Source organism: Spinacia oleracea, chromosome 4, assembly GCF_020520425.1.
Source record: "Spinacia oleracea cultivar Varoflay chromosome 4, BTI_SOV_V1, whole genome shotgun sequence".
NCBI classification, from domain to species: domain Eukaryota; kingdom Viridiplantae; phylum Streptophyta; class Magnoliopsida; order Caryophyllales; family Amaranthaceae; genus Spinacia; species Spinacia oleracea.
Genome location: NC_079490.1, coordinates 141,781,054 through 141,805,894, shown reverse-complemented (window position 1 = coordinate 141,805,894; position 24,841 = coordinate 141,781,054). Strand labels below are relative to the sequence as shown.

Here is a 24,841-nt window from a genome sequence, read left to right as displayed (position 1 = left end):
TGAGCTCATTTGAAACTATGTTGCTTGGACACTTATTGTTTGACTCATTGGAAGAGATGGCTCTTCATTTTCACAACTTTTCTGCGATATTGAAAAAATTACATTGAAGTATAAGATCAGTTAGATGTTACATATATGTTCCCTTGTACAGCAAGACAAGTTAAGAGTTGGAGTAATAAAGGATGGCGTTTATGTACATGTATGGGTAACAACTTTTTCTCTGGGAGATAAATGTTTATCTAAATTATCTTCCTTCAAAAGGTATCTTTGTGGTACGTAACTGGTATTCTGCTAAATCTCATTGTTAATGTTGTAGAACCAGTGACAAGTAAGAGTGAAATGGGGTTTACTTTGATCATCAGCAAAGCAGTATACACGAAACAGCACCGGCAATTTTATCTCAAGCTCTGGAGTTGAAAACTTAAGAAAAAGAAGTCTACTCTACCTGGAGACTGGGTTGGAGCCTGTAAATTACAGCAAGCCGTATAAGAATATTACAGGTAGGCATCAGGCCTTTTGTAGTGGTACATCAGGCAGGTACTTTTCTTCACTCATTTATTAGAATTTATGTGGTTGTTCATTTTCTATTTCTGGCTTGCATCTCATATTTGAAGTTTACTACGGAGTACTTACTTCTATTTGGTTATACCCGGTACAATTGGTAGCTTAATTCTTATGGTTAAAACCAATATATTTTCTGTCATGTGTCATTAAGATAAATGTTGAATCAGTAATTAATACGAAGTACAAAGTATTACTCCCTCCGTTTCTTTTTGTTCTTTACGTTTGGTATTTTGCACGTTTATTAACGACTAACTAATGTGTATTGAGATTTCTCTATTATTTTTATTTAAACAAAGGAAAATTACGTTTATTTATAATGGTTTCACTCTTATCAAAATTCTGATATTGGGAAAATGAGAAAATTTTAATGTCCCAATAGAAAGGTGTGAGATATTAAATGACCCAATGAATTTAATTGGTTAAAATAATTATTGAACACATTTTGATAGAATATTAAAGCATTTATGTGATAATATAAAAGGAAACGTAAAGAACATTTTGAGACACCCAAAAAGGAAAACGTAAAGAACAAAAAGAAATGGGAGTTGTTGTCTTGAATACCATGTTCAGCAAGTTCGGATTCTGGATCAAGCAAAAATAGGTAAACTTTTAAATTGTTTGAGGGAGGGAAGAAAGATACGTTCCCCAAAAGCCCAATATTAAAGAACATTCCAGTTGAGAAAGAAGATGGGATTTTAAAGAAAGTTTTGCATGGGAAAACTTAATAGTAACTTGAAATTGCTAGATAAAAATATTATGAACATAAGTCATTGATTTTGTGTTTAGTGAACTGATTTCAGTAGGATACATATTAATTATGAATTAGAAAAGTTTCTACTCTGCATAACTTCTGGTTAAGAATAGCTATAGACATTTCGTTTGAGAGGATGAAAGAGAAGTAGATACACCAACAACATTGTGATAACTACAACTGTCATTAGATCTTAATCAAGGAAGTGTGAGAGGTCTTGGATTGTAGATACTATCACATTGAAGATCATATAACCCCCTCAGCACTGCGGTCTTTGGGCCATAAACCAAGCTTACATATGTTAAGGGCGGCGTGGAAATGAAAAGATCTACCTACACGTACGTACCTACCTACCTACCTCTAGATCTGAAATTAGCTTCTCTGAGCAGAAACCACTCTTTGGAGTTGACAGATTTTTGCATCAAGCTTCGCATAAAAAGCAGCACGGGTACCATCTTCTTCATCACTGGCCATCACGAGTTCATCAGTTGAAGTATTGGTTTGATTCATGTTTGCTGCTTGATGATCTTGCTCACCTTCAACGAACACAGAACCCAATCTCTTAGTTTCTGGACCTATATATAGGTGGCTCTTTCGGATCCTCGGCCTTATGAGATGTCATGCCCTTCAAAATTCATGGTTTCTTAATTTTCCTGCGACTTCTCTTCTGCTTAATCCGAGTTATCATTCTATGATTATCATGATTCAACTTCGACCTCCACCATCTAGAATACTGCACTGTAACATCTCCCTCAAACAACCGAGAAATCCAACATGCTCAATTTCACCACTGTAATACTCCATCCATCTATTACTCTATTAGGACACACGTTTTTTTTTTTTGGCAGTTAATATTAGGACACACGTTATTCCTGTGATTTCTCTGAATCAAAGAACAAGAGTTTCTCAAATCGCCATAAATTTCAGCACATTTATTGTTCTTGTCAAAAGGCGTACCCAACCCGCCTGGTCCAGAGCTCAGTGGTTAGAGCGCCAGGCCTCTGCAGGAGGGATCAGGGTTCGATCCCCGCGAATGGCATCTTGCATGCGTGGTATAGCGTCCTGCTGGGTACCCAGTCTTGCCTGCTTGCGTGGGGTTGCGGGGTCTTCACGTAGGCCGGGGTTTGCTTCCACGCAAGTGGAAGGTGAGGCGTACCCAAAACATGAAACCCACCAAAACCATAATCTATTACTATATACTAAAAGAGACACCAGGAATGACACGTGTCATTTCCTGGTGAAAAATTTTCCCGCTAAAAACTCTTTCCTAAAAAGACATATTTATTTTATTCTTTTTTTATTTTCTCTCCTTTTGTATAAATGTTTATATATGGAAAAAATATAGGATTATGGAATATGCCATTATTAAAATTTTGGTAAAATTTTAGTCAAAATGTCATATCAATAATAGAAAAATATTCTTACTCGATATTTTGGTCAAATTAGCATATTAAATATATCAAATATTTTAGTCAGATCATCATATTAAACATATAAAATATAAAATACGTAATAAGTTAAAATATGATAAAATGAGTACATTCGAGATTATTAATTACACAATAGATTTAAGGGATAAATAGTTCAATTAAAATTTTTATAAAAAACTTGGTCAAATAATAATTTTTAAATATCCGTGCGTGCACGGGTCCTAATCTAGTATTATACTAAAAGAGAGGGTACCTCGATGTGGTGCTAACACGTGGCAATTTTTTTACTCTATTTTTAATGTCTAAATGCATATCATTTCTATTACTTGCTAAGTATACACAATCTATAATATTGAATATATGGTATAACATATTCTCTATTTACTAAATTAAAGAAACTATTTATTTTAAAGATACTATTGAATTCTATTGTTATCACAAATATATTATGGATAATATTTTTGACATAATATATGTACAATACCAGAATAATATACTCATATGACATCTTTTATACGGTAACTAACAAGATATTTAACAAAAACTTATGACTAAATTAATTTATGAAATACATATGATCTATATAAATGAGGGTGTATGTTTATTTGATTGTTCAAAAATTATATTCTTTTTTTTTCTTAACACAAAGTTATGACCAAAATAAATATACTAGAATGTATGTTTATTCCAAATGGGTGTGCATGCGTACTACGGGGTATATACAATGCGTAGTAAAATTTATCTCTTTTTGCTAATATGTAATTAGAGATATAAATGATACAAAATGTGCATTGGCAAACATGAAAACTAAAAATTGAAATCATTATGGTATGGAGGGAGTATAATATAAGAATTTCAACTATTATTTACAAAAATGTATAAAATAGAAATTTATCTGTTTCTTTTTATTTGCAATAGTTCCCTAAAACAGAAAAATCACAATACTTGCAACACTATAAATAGAAAACTAATTTGTATGATTTGACATTTCACCCTCATTTTACTTTTCTTTGTTATCTACTAACCTCTCATACACTAAATAAAATAATATAACCACTTTCCATTTTCACTCTTGTACATATTTAAGAATATTGATTCATTTTTCTTAAAGCGTGAAAAAAGAGTGTGTTTCAACTATATAGAAAAGGAGGAAGTATATCTCCAAAAAAATCACTTCAGCACAAGGTCTTGAAAATACATTCCTACTCATTCACAATTCTTTGATTCAATACTCAATCTGTCCCTTTATTTTATTCATCTTTTGGAGTGTTCCTTTTAAATTACTTCATACATTAAACGGAAAGTTTTCCCACTTGCTCTCTCTTCATGTGACAGCTTTATTAACTCATGTGCACATTTTAAACTCAACTTTTAATAAAGTGAATTTTGGATATGGATCAATCAAAGGAATCGGAGGCCAGGGTTATATTCGAAAGTTAACTGAAGGTAAGGTAGATTATTTACCATATATAGAAATTTCAGTTTATCAGTGGGAGGATTTTCGGGAGACTCCTACTCAACCGCCGCAAGTGTGGGTGGGGGTGGGGGGTGGAGGAATGTTTAATTAGTTGCGGAAATGAATTATGTTTTGTAGATGCGCCTCGGGTGACACGGCAAACATAGATTTTTTATTGAACCCTCCCGCCTCACATATCCTTCATCTCATTGATTATGGATATCAACTAGCCTACATATTGTAACATTTTGTTTATTTATCCAGTTACCCTAATAAGCCAACCAAATTGTCAAATATCTAAAACAGAGTTTAAAAATTATAAACTCGGGTATAGGATAGGTTTGAGGCATAAATGAATTTTGTTTTGTAGATGCGCCTCACATATCCTTCATTGAATTGATTATACATATTATAACATTTTATTTATTTATTCAACTACTCCAATAAGACGAATTTCCAATTATCTAAAAAGGAGTTTAAAAACTAAAAACTCTCCCAAAAAAAACAAAAAAAACTTGGGTATAAGGTGTGTTAATTTGAACTTTGAGTCGAGTTAGGATAAACGGGTGGGTGTTTGAGCGGAAATGAACTTTGTTTTGTAGATGTGTAACGTACATATTGTGGGTGGCGGGGATGAGGATGAGGTTTGTAGGTGGTAACGAGTGTGGAGGGACAATCTCGATCATGATTTTCTACCCCTAAAGGGGAAAAGTCTATCCCTTTGGGGTCGATTGTGGGCAAGGAGGGATTCGAACCTCCGACAACGTGGTTCGTAGTCACATGCTCTAATCCTTTGAGCTACAGGCCCCACCCCGTTTCCACTAGATCTATTTTCGGGAGTACCCTAAAAAAAGAACATTTCTTCTCCTCGACCATTTTGGGTTAAGAAGATGTAAAAGTGCGTAAAACTAAAAACTCATCTATAGTTGAATAAAGTACATGATGTGCGATGGAGTAACGTGGTAAATGGTGGGACAAGTAATAGGTGAGTATGACTATCAAAATAAAGGGTATACGAGAATAACTTTATGTTTGACACATGTGATGAGCGGAAATAAAAATAATTTTATCTACGTAGTCTTATTTGTTTTATTTTTATTTTTTCAATAAAGTAAGATACGTAATGGGGCAATAACAAATATCCATCATAAATTTTAATTAGAAGGATGTGTACAAGCTCTATTTTGGTTATTGTCTATAAATATAGTTTAGATTTAATGAAAATTATATATAATTTTATATTGTAAATCGTGCATCGCACGGGTATTATACTAGTATCCTCAAAACTAATGGTGGATTCACCCCATGGAAACACAAATGTGTTAGTTTCAGGGCACCATCTTTCAGCTAAACACATAACCAACTCATTGTCCCACTTAATCTTATAAGTCGACACGGCGATAGCATCAAAGATCCCAACTTTCTTCCAAATACTTTGATGGGTTTGCTGTAAATCAGCTAAAATGCACCATGAGTCTCTTTCCAGAGTCAACTGATTTTACTGAATACCTAGACTTTCAAGTACTTACTTGGCTGTTGTAGGAAACAGACCAAAAGTCAGAATCAAAGGACATGATTGAGAGGATCGTCACTAGACAAAGTAGAAATTACAGGTTATAAATTTGTTGTAATTAAAGATAATGCAGTTTTAGAGTTTGCTACAGAGGTTAAAGATAATCCATGTCAACCAACTCACAAGACCTCAAGCACCTACAGAAGATATAGGGCTCTCTTGTCAGCTCGTTGACAATTTAGTAATTTACCACTACTAATTGCGAAGCTTGATGCTAAAATTTGCAAGATCCGAAGAGTGGCTTCTGCTAATTTCAGGTTTACAGTTAGGTAGGCAGAGCTTTTCATGTCTACACCGTCCTTCAAATATGTAAAGCTTGGTTTATGGCCCAAAGACCGCATTGCTCAGGGGATTATATGATTTTCAATGTGATAGTATCTACAATCCAAGACCTCATTCTTCTAATTGATAGGGAATTAATGACTGATCAAAATGTTGTTGGCGCCGTATCTACTTCTCCTGCATCTTCTCAGACAAAATGTTCACAGCTATTCTTAACCAGAAGTTATGCACAGTATAAACTTTTATAATCCGTAATATGTATCAATCTTCACCATTTCATTCTTACTTGTCAGAGTTGTCACTGGATCTACAACATTCACAGTGAGATTAGCCGTACACGGTACACCTATAAAAAAAAGGAAACAGTAATACATGCCTTGAACAGCTTAATTAGTGCTTACCACACAAATACTGATTTAAGGACGATAATATTTTGAAGCATTGACCTGGAGATTTCCAACACATAAATAGGAATACTACTTGCCTTCCTTTTCCTGAGATACCTGATGTTAGAGATATTATACCTTCTATAATAAGCAATTAAGCACAAATACATACAGTAGATAAAATAACTAACTAATTTGATTTTGCGGCCATACGTGCAAATAAACTCCACTGTCAACTGTCAACTGTCAAGGAGGCCGGAGTTTCATTTAAACTCCGGACATGCATGCATTCATTCATTTTGCTATTTCCAATTTCCAATTTCCAATTTCCAATTTCCAATTTCCAATTTACAACATGCCATCTACTGCATTCAGTGACGATGCCAAGAATTGTAATGTTAAGGATGCAATATTAAGGTTGGTACTTGGTACCATCCTTCATTGTTCCAACTCTCAACTTGTCATTCTGTACAAGGGCACACATATATTACATTTAAATGAACATACACACTTTACACTGATTTTTCCAATATCACGGAAAAGTTTTGAGATTTAAGAGCTCACTTCCAATGAGTCAAACAGCAAGAGTCCGAGCAACATAGTTTCAAATGAGCTCATATAAGCTCCTCAGTGTGACAGTTGCTAGATTACCATGAAGGATTTATCACCAACTACATCAGATTAGCACAATCATCTGATACGCAAATCCAGAATCCAGAATCCAGAATCCAGACTAGTAAATAAGAAGATTTAGAGAAGCATTGCAAATTATAAGAAATTGAGACATTTACAGGAAAAGCCAATGTATACTGCTTTGCTGAAAGCATGACATCTAACTCAGATATGGTAGAACGATGATAGTATAATCGGCGCCAACAATATAGGGCTGTCACACTAAACTTCAAAGCATCTAATGAAAATGCTAAGATGAAAATGCAGAAGTAATTGGAGATCAGAAGAGGGTTGCAAGTTGTATTCCACTGAATGCAAAGTTACGTAATATATATAACTAACAAATACTAGAACTAAGAAGATATTACACAATCTATTTCATTCTAAATAAGCTGTCCGGCCACTAACGGCATATTACTAACTGACTAACCAACCCCATTGCTATTTGCTAGTTCAGGAAACATCTAAACCTAAAACCTGAGCCAGTTTGCTGAATCTGATCTCTTTCTCTGTTTCAAATAAACATCAAAGTTGATCCATTATGCTACTCCAGTACTTCCCTTGGCTGTTTCGACATCTCTTTCCAGCCTACTAAGTCTGTCTCCGATCTCAAGACATAGTTCTTTAAATTGCTTAAGACCACGATTATCTTCCTCACTATCTTCCTCATCATCAATGATTATCAGAGAAGCAGCAACTGAAGTGTAGACTTGCTTGACGTTTGTACTCTGATTCGCAGCTTCATCTTCAGTAAAAGTGCTACATTTCGGGTTCAGTTCAGTGCCAAGAATTGGCTCTTTCCTACGCTCCAAGTGCTTGCTTGTTTCACCCGTGTTTAATTTGCTCTTACACACTTTCTTGCCTTCACTACCCTTTGAAACTCTGGACACTACCTTCCCTTTCACATACTTTCTCTCTTGTTTATCTCTCCGTTCCTCTTTCCTCCTCTTTCTTTTCCTCTGACCACAACTACTCTTTTTCTCTTTTCGCTTCCCCTCCTCCCTCATTGGTGCTTGTTCCAATAGCTTTAGACTCCTGTGGTTTCTGCACAGTTTCAGTTCACCTCCACTCCACCAAACCGAGTACTGCATCATTACATCTCCTTGAAACAACCGAGGAGGAATGTATAGCTTCAAACCATCAAGTGGTTTGCAATAGCTATACCAAGCTTGCGAATAACAATCATTCGATCTAGGAACAAAATTTGGAATGGCTTGATCCATTCCGAATTGCATCCCTACACGATGTGGGAGGTATTGCTCCACACAATCCATACCAACTAATTCACAAGGCCTCAAGCACCTTGCAAACGACTGTAGTTGCTCATCCACGTTTGAATCTAACAACACTTTCATCTCCTGATGACTATAGTACTTGGGAAATTCCCAGTTCTTAACATACGTAGCATAAGGCTTCCAATAAAAGCTTCCTGCATCAACCTCAAGTTCTTTCCTCAAATCCTTAATAATCAGTTTGGTCATGTTATGCCAACGAGCAACTCTTGGCTCACCTTTGGATAAAGCTTCCGGTTCAGGACCTAATCTAGGAAATCTCTCCCAACCCCAAAGCTGAACAAGCTGAAATAATCCCCAAACAACAAGATTTTCACATTCATTTCCAGCTTCACAACTAAAACCCAAAATATATTGTTTCAACAACCTTAAGTCTCTATAAATTGCACCTAAAACAGCAGGAGCTAGAGCAATCTTGATTCCTATTGAAAGATTAATTGCGAGAGTGAATACATTTTGAGAAATTATATTGTAAAAATTCTTCGAAAATACATACCTTGACAACCACAGAACAAGAAGAGCAACATGCTCTAACTCACCCCCTTTTCCCATGAAATAATCCATCCACCAACAATGGGTAACATGGTCTCCCCTCTTCATACGACTTCGAATCACATCAAAAGCATCCACCAATTTTTTCTCAAGAAGTAAGATCTCCTCGGTCCAAAGTGGGTCAACAACAGAACACCCCAACAAAGAAAACCCACCCAAAATATTCACATCTTCCAAAGTAATGCTGGCTTCACCCCATGGAAACACAAATGTGTTAGTTTCAGCACTAAATCTCTCAGCCAACCCAATAACTAACTCATTATCCCTCTTAATATTGTAAGTAGAAACCCTAATTGCATCAAAAATTCCGGCTTTTTCCCAAGTATTTTCGTGGGTTTGTTGTAAAGTCTCAACCCAGTATTTCCATGAATGTTGTGGGTTTGGCCTTCCATCGAAATATACCTTTCTTTTGAGGTCTTTGATGTTGAGATTTGGAGAAGAAGGAAATACAGAAAGGGGGGGTTTAGGAAGGGATTCATTTGTGGGGTTAATCAAAGGTTTAAGAAAATGGGATGTTCTTCTTAGTGTTGGATTCACAGTACCATTATTTGAGATCATAAGCTCCTCTCTTACCTCAAAAATGCTGTTTTTTCTTTCATCTTCTTCTTCTTGGAGTTCCTCTGTTTTTACCATGTTGGTTTGCTGTTTTTGTTTTGAGATCTGGATCATCAATTCATCATTTGATTTGGTGGTGTAAATGGCTAAGGTATCATTGTCTGTGTCATATGTTTACCAATATTTTGTCCTAAAATAAATCGGAGAAAACATCACTGTCAACGCAAAGGCTTTTAAAACCCAATACCTCAGCAAAGCCACGTCATCTAACTATTGCCAAATTAAAATTTCAGTTTGATTTCAATCGGAAATTCAAACCTTAACTACTCCTTCCGTATTTTAAAAAGAGATATACTTTAACTGATACACACTCCAATTTTAAGAGAGTGGATTGAATTTATTAAAATAAGAGGAAAGTGGGATAATGGATAAATTATTTATTATAGTTAAAAGATGATGTGAGTAGGTTTGGGGACCACAGGAAATAGATAAATATTACTCCCTCTATTCCTTTTTGATCTTCCTGTTTCTATAAATGTCGTTCCTAAATGATCTTCCTGTTTCTATTTTTGGACATGACTTTTTACCATAAATTTTTCATCATTCCTTATTTAATTCATTCACATTTCCCCATTCACCCACCCGACCCCACTTTTATGATTTTTTATTACTTTAAACAAAATGTCTTCTCTCTCATTCATTTCTTTATTACTTTCCTTCATTTATTTATTACTTTCTCGAACCCAATCATTATTCTTACACGTAATCATTATAAGATTCCATTTTCTTATTTTCCACCCAAACTCCAAATAGGAAGATCATTTAGGAATGGAGGGAGTAATATATTGGAAGTGTGGACCAAAATATGTCAAAAAAGGAAAATGTATTTATTTTTAAAATACGGCCGTTTAAGGAAAATGTATCTCTTTTTAAAATACGGATGGAGTATTTAATTTCTCCTTTATTTTCTTTTTCGATGAAACCAATGTTTAAAATTTTCATATTAATTCTTCCCCTTTAATTTGTAAATATGATTATGTCAAAGTAATATAATCGAAATGAAACTTGATTGATGAATTTATATTGTTCGATTTAACGATGATGTTCGAGTTCATCTAGTTAAATTCGTAGAAATTGAAACAGGATTTGTTAGAGTTATGGTATATCTAGAGTTCTACTATCTCCGTTTTTAAAAGTTCTTTACGCTTTGGAATATGTGTCTAAAGTATGAAAACTTTGACCATAAATTCTCACTATTATATACATCAAAGCGTTACATGTAAGATCTTATTAGATTGGTCTCGGTAGCAACGTCTGTTTCTATTTTGGTAACTTTTCAATTAAAATTTCTAATTAAATTGTATTTGCATATTTTGTGTGCGATTATGTATTATAATTTGTAACATATTCAAATATTCAAGCTATAAGTTTCTTAATTTGAAAGGACCTGTTTTTTTTCCCAATTTTAAATTCTCAACTAATTGCTTAAGAACAAGACAAGTGAGAAAATTGATGAACTTAGAACAAAGACAATGAGAAAATTGATGAACTTAATTAGTTGAAGTTGGTCATGAAAATAACATACATTTTTTAATTATTATTTATTGTTGAAGTTTGGTTGGGAAAGCATAGTTTTATGATCAATATGCACCATGCGAAAAGGATCAATAGAGTATTACATCTTTGTGAATACTCTGAACATTTTAAAATTGTTTATATATATATGTGTCTATTAGTATTTTGTCAAACGGGTCGATAGTGCCCTATCATCACCAAATTTCTAGGTCCGCCACCATCACCATCATCAGTCAGATTCTCAGATTCCTAAACTCCGGGCATTATCACCATGTCTTCTGCAGCGGAAAAAGCCAATGAAGGGGCATTGCTAGAGTTCAACAAATTTACTCATTGTACAACACAAGATGAGTTTATGTATTTAAAGCCACGACTTTGCGTTGCAATTAAAGATTTCATCAAAAAAAATCATTCTGCATTTAAGGGCAGAACATGGGTATGCTTCTTGATAGAGTTATGCTCTATATTTGGTTTATCATCCCAATTTTTCGTACTAACTCAAATATTGTACGGTGTAGAATGACCATCATGATATGCCGAACTTTACACCTATCGACTGTAGCAATCTCACTTTCCAGACAAGTAATCAGGTAAATTGAATTTCGATATCGATGTTTTTAACTATCATATAAGTCCTCCATGTCACAAGTCAATTCGTATTTTTGGTAGGATGATGAACAAATATAATGTACAACACACCTGTAGACAAAATACGAGAGCAACTGAAGGGAGGAACAGTACTTACGTATGTGATATTTTATCTACTTTTCTGTTTTGTTTTACAGCCTTGTCCTGTTATTTTTCATACTGATTTTTTTTATTAATGCTTGTGTTAGAATAAAATTGTTGTCTCCATTTGAGCATTATCTTGAGGAATCCTCATGGCTGGATACATCAGTGAGTCTTCAAGCCAAATTATGCTAATTCGTGAATGTATATAAACTTGCATAAGTATATATATTCAATTTGTCTTTGTTTTTTTTTTTTTTGCATCACAAGTAGCTGGTGAGTTTTATCAAATTCTCTGTCAAACTTTCAAAGAAAAGCCAATCAAATTTGTTGATCCACAAGTAATTTCACTTTTTTGCAGTCTAGACCCATTTTTATTATTATTGGGTTGCCTTCACTAGAAATAAAATGAATTACTATTGTAATATTATTATTTTCATTATTACTATTCTTATTTTTTCTGTTATTATTTGCCTTGCAGTTTTGGAATGCCAATATAAAAAGTTTGACGGAACAATACAATTTTGTCCATCCTATCTTTGAGGATGATCTAGATAAGGTGAACCCGAAATGAAATTAGCAAGTATGTGTTTGACTTATATTATGTGCTTTAGGAAGTATGTGTTGAAGTTTTTTTTTCCTTACAGATTCTTATTGGTGTAGTGGATGGTGATCACTTCTTCAATATCCACATTCATGTAAAAGAGCGAGAGATCTACATACTAGATTCTTTGGATAATGACATTTCTCCAGATCTTTATTCAAAGCATGTCTATCCGGTGGTACTAGTCCATGTCAATTTCTATTTTGAATTGTTTGATATTTACAAATTTCCAACACTAAAGCACTAATGTATTCTCCACTTCTTAGGTAATGCATATTCAATGTGGACATGAAGTCTTGGAAACTTTTTATTGTAACGGGCCGGGGAATGCGAGGCAGGACAATGGGTATCACTGTGGAGTTTATATGCTTAAGAGTTTAGAGTATTGGACAAGAGGTGAAAAGCTACCTTTTACGAAGGTATGTTTTGTTTTTTCTTTTTGATAAGAACTTTCAATGCTACCACTACAAGAAATTGTACTATTAACGACGGGAAATCCCGTCGCGAAAGGCCAATAATCGTTGATTAACGACGGGATTTCCTGTCGCGAACCCGTCATAAAAGGGGGCCGTCGTAAATAGGAATCCCGTCGTAAATCCGTCGTAAGCCCGTCGTAAAAGACATTTGCGACGGTTATTCCCGTCCTTGTTTGGTTGTTAGCCCCGTCGCAAAAGGCTTTTGCGATGGAATTTTTGACCCGTCGTAAATAGTTTGTCGTTAAAGATACATATTCTTGTAGTGTACATAAATTACTAACAAAATCTTGCATAAGGCTAATGCTACAAACGCAAAGCTTATCATTTTATGGGAGGTTGTGCATAGCAGCTTGGCTGTCAAGGATTGCTTCCTATAAGGTACGAGTAATATGTGTGGTTTTGTTTAATTGTTACCCATAACAAAAAAATACGTGGGGTTTGACTAACTCATCGTAGGGTTTGACTAACTCATGGTTTGGCTAACTCATCGTAGGGTTTGACTAAGTTCAGCGTGGGGTTTCTTACTTAGCGTGGGGCGGTTAGATGAAGTTAGCGTGGGGATCATTATACATGGTGTGGGGTTTGACTAAGTTCAGCGTGGGGTTTGACTAAGTCATCGTAGTGTTTGACTTTCTTAGCGTGGGGTTTCTTGTGTTTAGCGTCGGGTTTGAGTTACTTAGCGTTGGGTTTGACTTAAATAGCGTTGGGTTTGACTTAAATAGCGTGGGGTTTGACTAACATAGAGTGGGGTTTCTTTTTTTCACCGTGGGGTTTGACTAACTTAGGGTGGGGTTTCTTTTGTTCAGCGTAGGGTTTGGCTATCTCATCGTAGGGTTTAACTTACTTAGGCATTGTGTTTCTTATGTTTAACTTACTTAGCGTTGTGTTTCGTGTGTTTAACTTACTTAGCGTGGGGTTTATTATGTTCGGCGTTGGGTTTCACTACCTCATCGTATGGTCTCTTAGGTTCATCGTAGGGCTTAACTTACTTAGCATGGGGTTTCTAAAATACAGCGTAGGGCTTAACTTACTGAGCGTGGGGTTTCTTGTTTTACCGTATTGTTTGACTTACTCAGCGTGGGGTTTAGATTCTCAGTGTAGGGTTTCTTATGTTCATCGTAGGGATTAAATCACTCAGCGTGGGATTTCTTGGGGTAACTTATGTTGAGCGTGGGGGTTTTCTTACTTAGCGTATGGTTTATTTATGTTGAGCGTGGGGTTTTTCTTACTTACCGTGGGATTTCTTATGTTGAGCGTAGGGTTTCTTGAGGTAACTTATGTTGATCGTGGGGTTTTATTTACTTAGCGTGGGGTTTCTTAAGTTCATCGTGGAGCTTGTTGTGTTCAGCGTAGGGTTTATTTAGTTGAGCGTTGGGTTTCTTGTGTTGATCGTTTGGCTGGTTATGTTGAGCGTAGGGTTTATTTAGTTGAGCGTTGTGTTTCTATCGGTTAAGATTTTTAACTATATGTTAAGATTTTTATGGGTCGGGTTGAACAGGTACAACTGGGTTACATCAGGTTCAAGTTTATATCGGTTAAGGTTTTAATTGTTTTAGATTCATACAATGTGGGTAAATCAATAGCGGGATAAAATGGGTGGAGGGTTGTACTTCGTGTCAGGTGAATTCGGTTCCAAATTATAAAATCACAATTTTTAATACGTTTATAAATAATAATATTGAAGCCTTAATTAGAGGACAAAAGAAATAGCTTCTTAATTGTGTTCAGCGTAGGGTTTATTTAGTTGAGCGTTGGGTTTCTTGTGTTTATCGTTGGGCTGGTTATGTTGAGCGTAGGGTTTATTTAGTTGAGCGTTGTGTTTCTATCAATTAAGATTTTTAACTATTGGTTAAGATTTTTATGGGTCGGGTTGAACAGGTACAGCTGGGTTACATCAGGTTCAAGTTTATATCGGTTAAGGTTTTTATTGTTTTAGATTCATACAGTGTGGGTAAATCAATAGCGGGATAAAATGGGTGGAGGATTGTACTTCGGGTCAGGTGAATTCGGTTCCAAATTATAAAAATCACATTTTTTAATACGTTTATAAGTAATAATATTGAGGCCTTAATTAGAGAACAAAAGAAATAGCTAACTTTTAAAAGTGTTAAGAATTTAAGATCGGTAGCGGGATTAAACAGGTTATGGGTTATAAAGGATTCGAATTAAACGAGTTACGAGTTAAAACAGTTTGGGTTGTAAACGGGTTTTTCTCGGGTTCAAACGGTTCGATTGAGACAGATTGAGTTATAAACGAATTTCGGATCCATTCGGTTCGGGTTGAAACGAGTTGGTTGCTGCGGAACGGTTTGTTATCAGGTTTAGTATCTTAATCGGGTTAATATTTTTCGGTCGGTTTGGGTTGAATATTATCGCATTGGGTTTTGGGTTCCAGCTCGCGGGTTATTAACGGTTCGGGTTATAAACTATCGGACCAACCCAACTGGTTCAACGGCCCAGGTTGAGAATTGATATTTCTCATAGTATATGATTATAATTGAGTTTTATACCTAACATGAAATTAAGGGCGATGCATGAAAAGGAATAAAAAAATCTACGTATTTTTCTATGTTTATTTTCAAAATTAATTTACCTTTGCACTTAATGTTAAAATATGTTAAATTAATTTATTATGTTGAACGTGGGGTTTCTTGGGGTAACTTATGTTGAGCGTGGGGTTTTTATTTACTTAGCGTGGGGTTTCTTATGTTCAAGGCTTAAATCACTTAGAGTGGGGTTTCTTGGGGTATCTTATGTTGAGCGTGGGGTTTTATTTACTTAGCGTGGGGTTTCTTGGGGTAACTTATGTTGAGCGTAGGGTTTCTTGGGGTAACTTATGTTGAACGTTGGGTTTTATTTACTTAGCGTGGGGTTTACCTTACTAAGCGTGGGGTTTCTTATGTTCATCGTAGAGCTCAAATCACTTAGCGTGGGGTTTCTTGGGGTAACTTATGTTGAGCGTGGGGTTTTTCTTACTTAGCGTGGGGTTTTTTATGTTGAACGTAGGGTTTCTTGAAGTAACTTATGTTGAGCATGGGGTTTTATTTACTTAACGTGGGGTTTCTTAAGTTCATTGTTGGGTTTCTTCTGTTGATCGTGGGGTTTTATTTACTTAGCGTGGGGTTTAAATCACTTAACGTGGGGTTTCTTATATTGAACGTGGGGTTTCTTGGGGTAACTTATGTCGAGCGTGGAGTTTCTTAAGTTCATCGTGGAGCTTGTTGTGTTCAGCGTAGGGTTTATTTAGTTGAGCGTTGGGTTTCTTGTGTTGATCGTTGGGCTTTTTATGTTGAGCGTGGGGTTTATCTTACTTATCGTGGGGTTTCTTATGTTGAACGTGGGGTTTCTTATGTTGAACGTAGAGTTTCTTGGGGTTTTATTTACTTAGCGTGGGGTTTCTAATGTTAATCGTGGAGCTTGTTGTGTTCAGCGTGGGGTTTATTTAGTTGAGCGTGGAATTTACCTTACTAAGTGTGGGGTTTCTTATGTTCATCGTAGGGCTTAAATCATTAGCGTGGGGTGTCTTGGGGTAACTTATGTAGAGCGTGGGGTTTTATTTACTTAGCGTGGGGTTTCTTATGTTGAACGTGTGGTTTCTTGGGGTAACTTATGTTGAGCGTGGGGTTTTTTAAGTTCATCATTGGGCTTGTTATGTTCAGCGTAGGGTTTATTTAGTTTAGCGTGGGGTTTTATTTACTAAGCGTGGGGTTTCTTATGTTCATCGTAGGGCTTAAATCATTTCGCGTGATGTTTTATTTACTTAGCATGGGGTTTACCTTACTAAGAGTGGGGTTTCTTATGTTCATCGTAGGGCTTAAATCACTTAGCGTGGGGTTTTATTTACTTAGCGTGGGGTTTCTTGTGTTGATCGCTGGGCTTGTTATGTTGAGCGTGGGGTTCTTCTTACTTAGCGTGGGGTTTCTTATGTTTATTGTAGGGCTTAAATCACTTAGCGTGGGATTTCTTAGGGTAACTTATGTTGAACGTGGTGTTTTATTTACTTAGCGTGGGGTTTTTTGGGGTAACTTATGATGATCGTGGGGTTTCTTTGGGTAACTTATACTTAGCGTGGGGTTTACCTTACTAAGCGTGGGGTTTCTTATGCTCATCGTAGGGCTTAAATCACTTAGCGCGGGGTTTTATTTACTTAGCATGGGGTTTCTTAAGTTCATCATGGAGCTTGTTGTCTTCAGCATATAGTTTATTTAGTTGAGCATTGGGTTTCTTGTGTTGACAGTTGGGCTTGTTATGTTGAGCGTGTGGTTTTACTTACTTAGCGTGGGGTTTACCTTACTAAGCGTGGGGTTTCTTATGTTCATCGTAGGGCTTAAATCACTTAGCGTGGGGTTTCTTGGTGTAACTTATGTTGAGCGTGGGATTTCTTGGGGTAACTTATGTTGAGCGTGGGGTTTTATTTACTTAACGTGGGTTTACATTACTAAGCGTGGGGTTTCTTATGTTCATCGTAGGGCTTAAATCACTTAGCGTGGGATTTTTCTTACTTAGGGTGGGGTTTCTTATGTTGAACGTGGGGTTTCTTGGGGTAATTTATGTTGAGCGTGGGGTTTCTTCAGTTCATCGTTGGGCTTGTTATGTTCAGCGTAGGGTTAGTTTAGCGTGAGGTTTTATTTACTTAGCGTGGGGTTTCTTGGGGTAACTTATGTTGAGCGTGGGGTTTTATTTACTTAGAGTGGGGTTTCTTATGTTCATCGTAGGGCTTAAATCACGTAGTGTGGGGTTTCTTGGGGTAACTTATGTTGAGCGTGGGGTTTCTTAGGGTAATTTATACTTAGCGTGGGGTTTACCTTACTAAGAGTGGGGTTTCTTATGTTCATCGTAGGGCTTAAATCACTTAGCGTGGGGTTTGATTTACTTAGCGTGGGGTTTCTTAAGTTCATCGTGGAGCTTGTTGTGTTCAGTGTAGGGTTTATTTAGTTGAGCGTTGGGTTTCTAGTGTTGATCGTTGGGCTTGTTATGTTAAGCGTGGGGTTTTTCTTACTTAGCGTGTGGTTTACCTTACTAAGCGTGGGGTTTCTTATGTTCATCGTAGGGCTTAAATCACTTAGCGTGGGGTTTCTTGGGGTAACTTATGTTGAGCGTTGGGTTTTATTTACTTAGCGTGGGGTTTCTTGGGGTAACTTATGTTGAGCGTGGGGTTTTATTTACTTAGTGTGGGTTTACATTACTAAGCGTGGGGTTTCTTATGTTCATCGTAGGGCTTAAATCACTTAGCTTGGGGTTTTTCTTACTTAGGGTGGGGTTTGTTATGTTGAACGTGGGGTTTCTTGGGGTAACTTATGTTGAGCGTGAGGTTTTATTTACTTAGCGTGGGGTTTCTTAAGTTCATCATTGGGCTTGTTATGTTCAGCGTAGGGTTTATTTAGTTGAGCGTTGGGTTTCTTCTGTTGATCGTTGGGCTTCTTATGTTGAGCATGGGCTTAAATCACGTAGCGTGGGGTTTATTGGGGTAACTTATGTTGAGCGTGGGATTTTATTTACTTAGCGTGGGGTTTACCTTACTTAGCGTGGGGTTTCTTGTGTTCATTTCTCAATTAAGCGTGGGGTTCTTTAGTTCATCGTAGGGTTTAACTTAATTAGCGTGGGGTTACTTATGTCAGTGTAGGGCTTCCCTTACTTAGCGTAGGGTTTCTCTGTTGATCTTTGGGCTTGTTATGTTAAGCGTGGTGTTTTAGTTACTTAGCGTGGCGTTTCTTATGTTCATCGTACAGTTTCTTTTGTTCAGCGTTGGGTCTAACTTTCTTATCATGGGGTTTCCTTTGTTCATCGTTGGGTTTAACTTTTTTAATGTGGGGTTTCTTATATTCAGCGTTGGGTATCACCACCTCATCGTAGGGTTTAATTAACTTAGCGTGGGGTTGAATGACTTGACGTGGGGTTTCTAAAGTAACTTGGAGTTTCATGTGTTGAATGTGGGGCTTCATGTGTAGAGCGTGGGGTTTATTATGTACATCGTGGGGTTCTTTCGTGCATCGTGGGTTTTCTTTTTTGAGCGTAGCGTTCGAATTACTTAGCGTTGGGTTTGACTTACACGGCGTAGAGTTTTTTTGTTCAGCGTGGGGTTTCTCAGTGTAGGGTTCGAATTAATTACCGTGGGGTTCCTTATGTTCAGGGTGGTGCTCATTTAAGTTAGAGTAGGGTTTGACCTAGCGTTGTAGGGTTTCGTAATTAAGCGTGGGGTTTCTTTTTCAACGTGGGGTTTGACTTACGGGGCGTGTGGTTTGACTCACTTGGCGTGGGGTTTCTTAATTAAGCTTTTGACTAAGTCAGCATGGGGTTTGACAAAGGGTTTCTTCTTTCAGCGTTGGGTTTGACTTATCAGCGTGGGGTTAGCGTGTTTCTTTAAGCAGCGTGGAGTGCCACTTATTAGCGTGAGCGTAGGGTTTCACTAGTTAGGTTTGGGGGTTCTTAATACAGCGTATGATTTCCCTTACCAGCGTGGTGTTTACTTCTTAGCGCATGGTTTCATGTATTTAGCGTAGGGTTTCATTAATTAGCGTGTGTTTTATCTATTCAGCGTGGGGTTTGTCTAGCTTGGTGACGTGGATTTCCTGATGATGCACAACATAACAGGTAAATTAACTTTTCGTTATGTATTTTTCCCTTTACCTTAGCTTAATTGCGTTGTAATTTCTGTGTGATTGATAATTTCTCATTATTTTAGGATTTATGGTGAGATCGCCTACGAGGATACTATGTGTTAAGATCTCCCACAATATTTATTTCTATTAAAAAAGTAAGAATGTGGTTCTTTAGTTTGGTAGGTAGGTTGATTTTTGGTTGAAGATGTTGTTTTGATTTATTCACACAAACTTGTAAAATTTTAAGAAACCTATTGTTTTGTGCTACTAATCTTTTTAGGATAATAATTTCTAATTGACGTTTAAATTAGATTATCATAGTCTCCGTCCTGCAAAACATTTCGACGTTTACTTCATTTTCGGTTATTCAATTCCTATTAACTTTGTCCGGTTATTCACCTATTCCTATTCACTTTTTAAAGATTCCTTTTTTTTTTCCTGTCTTACTTCTCCGGGAATCCGTCTTTCTTTTTTTGTGGTTTCTTTTTTTGTCTCATGTCTTTTTTGTTTTGTTTCTGTTACTTCCCCTCATTGATCTTGTCATTCTAAATCATTAAAGATACACCTTGTGTTCCATGTTAGCAGGCTCAAACCCCAGACAGCGCGCAAGCACCTCAACTGAAGATTGGAGCGACTCCACTTGTTATTGCTTTCTTTAGTTTATTTTGTAATTTTGAAAGGGATATGACCAATGAAAGGGTACAATTCTTAACACTACATTATGATGAGTGAAATTACACATTGAATATATGGAACTGATGTGATCTCCAAAACGGTTCCGGTGATTAATTACTCTTTATCTGTTAGATTCAGAGCAATACAATTCCGATAAAAGTTTTCAGCAAATTTCTCCATTTCTCGAACAATAAAATGGAAGCAAAAGCTACCTTATTAAATATTACGTGCAATTCGATAGAGTAATTATGGAAGTGGTTGAATTGGAGAGAATAATCATGGCATATCTTCATTTTGATTTAATTATGGAAGTGGTTGAATTGAAGATAGTGATCATGGATTACAAGAGTAAACTTTTTTCCGGTCAAACCGAGACGAGTATTAAAGGACGGAGGGAGAATTAACAAGAGAGGAAGAAACCAAGCCATATTTTTAAGTTAATAGAATTGATCAACATGGGGCCGACCAGCTGGCCCGACCCAACCCGGCCCGAATTTTACCGGGATTTGGGCAGAATATTTCGGCCCGATTTTCGACGCCGACCCGACCCAAACTGTTTAAAAATTTTGAGGGCTTTGGACAACGTAAAATAACAATTTTAGTTACAAATTTGGCCCGATCCGAAAATGGCCCGAAAAGCCCGTTATTTTTGACCCGAAATAGCGGATTTTTGACAAAAAAAATTGGCCTGAAGCTTGGCCCGGACCGACATAATGGGCAAATTTTACGCTCGCGGCTCGGCCGGAACCCGGGCCGACGTCCGCCTTTTGTTCATGTCTAGTTTTTAAGAAATTAAAGAAATCTATGATTTAGAATTTGGCAAAAAGTAAATCATAAGTTTAAAAACTCAATTTTTGGTTGACTTGATCTTCTGTTTTAATTTTTTTTTTTTTAAAAAAAAAGTACGATAAAAGCGATACAAAGTCAAATAAAAAATTTAATAGCGGTTATGGTTAACCGGGTAACCGTACCGAAATCGCAGTTAACCGTTTAAAGGTAACCGGTTTACACGGCATGGTTACGGTCATGAAAATGTCAAACTGGAATTTTTGGTTACCAAATCGAATCAAGTTTCGGGACGGTTCACCACCCATGAACACCCGTACGTATTTATAGGTTTATGAACCTTTAATGGGCTAGGTTTTAGGAATTCTCTTTCGGACTTTATTAAAATACTAGGCTTGATTTAAACCTTTGGACATAAATTAAAAAATCCTCTAGGCTTGGCTCGTTTAAAATCCATTTTCTTTTCTAAAACCCAATTTAATTCTCCCAACTTAACTTAAAATAATTTTCTCCTCCAATTAGAAATAATAAATATTTCTAATTAATATAATACATTATATTTAAATAGATATTTAAATGCAACTTTAATTTAAAATCTATTTAAAAATAATTTAAAAATATAATAAATTATTTATAATTTAATAAAAACATGAGGTATTACAAAAAGTCCCATCGGCACCAGCGAGAAGCATATTCCGTCTGGTATGGTGTGTTTTGTGCTGCAGTAATAAATATCAGCCCGTATCCCAATGTGCCTTTTGACCTTTCCATGCCAATTTTGAAGTCCGACATAAATTTTTATTTACATTGGGTATACAATAAATATTATACATCGGAGTAAAAAGTTAACTCAAAATGCTTAAATGTTAAGCATATATATGTAAAAGTTATCTATTTTTAAGTGATAAATTTTTTCATTTTAGTAAAACTTATTTCTTCAAAATCACTAATAATGTATAAAATTAATAATTTAACCCTTTAAAATATTTATCTATTAATTTTTTTTACTAATATAAAAGTTAATCAAAACTAAGTTAAAGTTACAAAAAAAAATAGTTAAAGTTATCTTGGTGTACAATAAATTTATTGTGCACCTTGTGCGCGCAAGACCTTTTGTTTTTGGAGATCTATGTTCCGCACACTAATTAATGTTTGAGCTTTGTTGTTAGTGACATTGTCATACTAAATAATATAAAAATCTTACTAAAACAAAACTTTTTTTGCTTCCTTTATATACTTGTAGTAGTCCGTAATAAGGTTAGTATAAAAGTGAAATCATAATCATGGTACAAGTGTTACCAACTTAGAAAAATATAGGAGAGGCAAGACACATGAGTATTGGGTGGACTGGTCAAGAATCATCCCGACCTAAATGACCAATCCGAGAATCGACCCGAGACCGTAATCCGAATATATCTGAATTTGTACACAAGTTATGGGTGAAATATAGAGCCGACAAACGTGTCGTGTCGTGTATCATAGATTACATAAATAATCTTGTGTGAATGTGAATATCGTAGATTTATTTAGTGTATATTTTATTTATATTCCTAATGTAAACGTTGATAATATATGTACCATTTGAGGTGAATGAAAACCTTACGCTAGAATAAAAATGAATGAGTTGGAAATATGTCATGTCGTGTAGGTTTGGAAACGTTATTTGTCATCTTTAACAAAATTAATATTATTGAAATTATTTAAATACAACCGTGAATAAAGTTCGTATTAAAAGGTTATCTACTATAACTCTACCGCTACTTTTTAGTTTAGAGTATTCATATTACTATGACTATACAATTTTGTTTCATTCCATTATATTCCAAGCATTGTTTTGGAGGTTTTTAAACTTTGTACACTTGAAGGTGAAATCACACGATATAAAAGAGAGAATACAAAATGTTCGATATACTACGATCTAAGCTATGGTGAAAATAAACTTTTATTTGATTCGATTGCTATGTACTTTTTAGATTCAAATATTTATGTAGATGTCGTATGACTTTTTATCCATGACTTAATGTGATTATAAAAAATAATACATCCAAAATTTCCATAGAATGAAGTTCCAAATTAATTTTCGTTAAAATTAAAATTTTAAAAAATCGTTCAAAGGCGAGATATACATACTTACTATATAGTTTGAGCAACATTCTCTTTATCGAATGAAAAAAATAGGTTACAATTTCACAAAATTGATTGAAATCAAAGCAATTAAATTAAGGTTACGCTTACAAATTTGGGTTCTCAGACATGTGTTTGATGATTATTTATTCGAAATAACCTTCAAACATGTATAATCTTTAGATTTTTGTTAAAATTTTAGATTCGGTTTTTGTTAAAATTTTAGACAGAGAAAGAAGAACTTGGAGATAGAAGGAGGGAAATTCAAAGATTTTTGGAGAGGATAGATATTTTAGAGAGAGAAAATGAAGTCATAATATTTAATTCCTTGTTTTTTTTAAAAAATAATGTGAAACTGGGCTCCTCTTTTTAAGAAAATTCTCTTTATCCTTTTAGCTAGGATAAAAATGATTTATTTTTTACCGCGTTCTACAAAATCCTTCTGTAATATTCTTTTGGGCTAAGGTCTAAAGTTTGAAGCTTAATATATAGGGTGCACAATGCTAATTGTGCACCCGAGTGCATAAACTATATATTGGTGTTTGATATAGTTTTGTCCGGTTCAAATTATTTTCAGTTAAAAAGGTACGAATTAATTAATTTAATTATAAAAACAAATAAAATATGATCAATCGTCCGATTCAGTTTTACTTCAAATTAGATTAGGTCCCGTACACGCACGGATATTCGAAAAGTATTTTATTTTTTTTATAAAATATTTAACTGCAATATTTATCCTTTAAAGCTAATGTGCAATTAATAAATCTTGAACGTACTCATTTAATTTTCTAATAAGAAAATTTCTTCCTACTACGTATTACTCCGTATATATTTGTATGTTTAATATGTTAATTTGACCAAAATATTCGATATGATTAATATGTTAATTTAACCAAAATATCGAGTTAATATATTTTGTATTACTGATATGACGATTTGAGTAAAATATTACCAAAATTGTCTAATATTGTCATATTCTATATCCTATTTTGTTTCTTTCTATACATAAACAATTTATACAAAAGAGAAAAAAAAAGATATGTTTTTTAGGAAATGGTTTTTGGCGGAAAAATATACACCAGAAAATTACATGTGTCATTTCTGGTGTCTGTTTTAATATAATGTAATAGAAGATTGGATACACTCTCAATTCAATTATGGTGACTTTATCCCAAGTGTTAAGGGGAGTTTCTTAACGAGTCTCATGCGGGACTCTTGCAGTAAAGTTTAAAGAAACTCAATATAGTATGAAGGTGGGTTTGTAAAATTATAAACTCCATTGAAGGTAGGTTTGTAAAATTATAGACTCCGTAGTTGGTTGGACCGTTGAAGTAAGTATGTCAAAAAATGGATACTACTGCGTATTTCACAATTTTTAGGTGTTTAGGAGAGTCCAAGTTGAATTTGAGGATAAAATATAAATTAGGGACAATCTTGTTTAATTTTGAACCATAAAAAAATACTCGTAAATTAAACTTAGTAAAATCTAATGTAGTAGAGTCTAAAGTTGTTAGGTTATGATACATATGACAATTCATAAATCATGCGGAAAAAACATAAAGCCAGGAAAGCATATTATATTCACATAATCATTTAGCATAGTATTGATGCATACACTTTGTTGCGTGCCTTCCCTAGCTGCGCCCGAACCGAACAAGAACAAGTCTTTAGGACTCCAAGTGTCGTCCCTCCGTAGATAGTCCACAGCACGTCCGAATCCGCCTTAAGCTTGACCAACTAGAATCGCCCTTAAGTTACTT

General features: G+C 35.3%; 1 protein-coding gene and 1 long non-coding RNA gene across 2 annotated transcripts; one reads left to right on the top strand and one right to left on the bottom strand.

The window, feature by feature from the left end:
* Positions 1-7,653: 7,653 nt before the first annotated feature.
* LOC110797968 (uncharacterized) lies at positions 7,654-9,591 on the bottom strand. The gene has a single exon (XM_022003099.2). It carries the CDS (start codon positions 9,589-9,591, stop codon positions 7,654-7,656), a length of 1,938 nt encoding a protein of 645 aa, XP_021858791.2.
* Positions 9,592-12,366: 2,775 nt separating this feature from the next.
* On the top strand, positions 12,367-20,262 carry LOC130459388 (uncharacterized). The gene is made up of 4 exons (XR_008918757.1): positions 12,367-12,599; positions 12,688-13,275; positions 19,433-19,488; positions 19,580-20,262. It is a non-coding gene; the product is annotated as an uncharacterized lncRNA (long non-coding RNA).
* Positions 20,263-24,841: the final 4,579 nt, after the last annotated feature.

Bases quoted from the DNA above. Each gene is read 5' to 3' on its own strand.
- LOC110797968 (XM_022003099.2), bottom strand. From the start codon at position 9,591: ATGGTAAAAACAGAGGAACTCCAAGAAGAAGAAGATGAAAGAAAAAAC.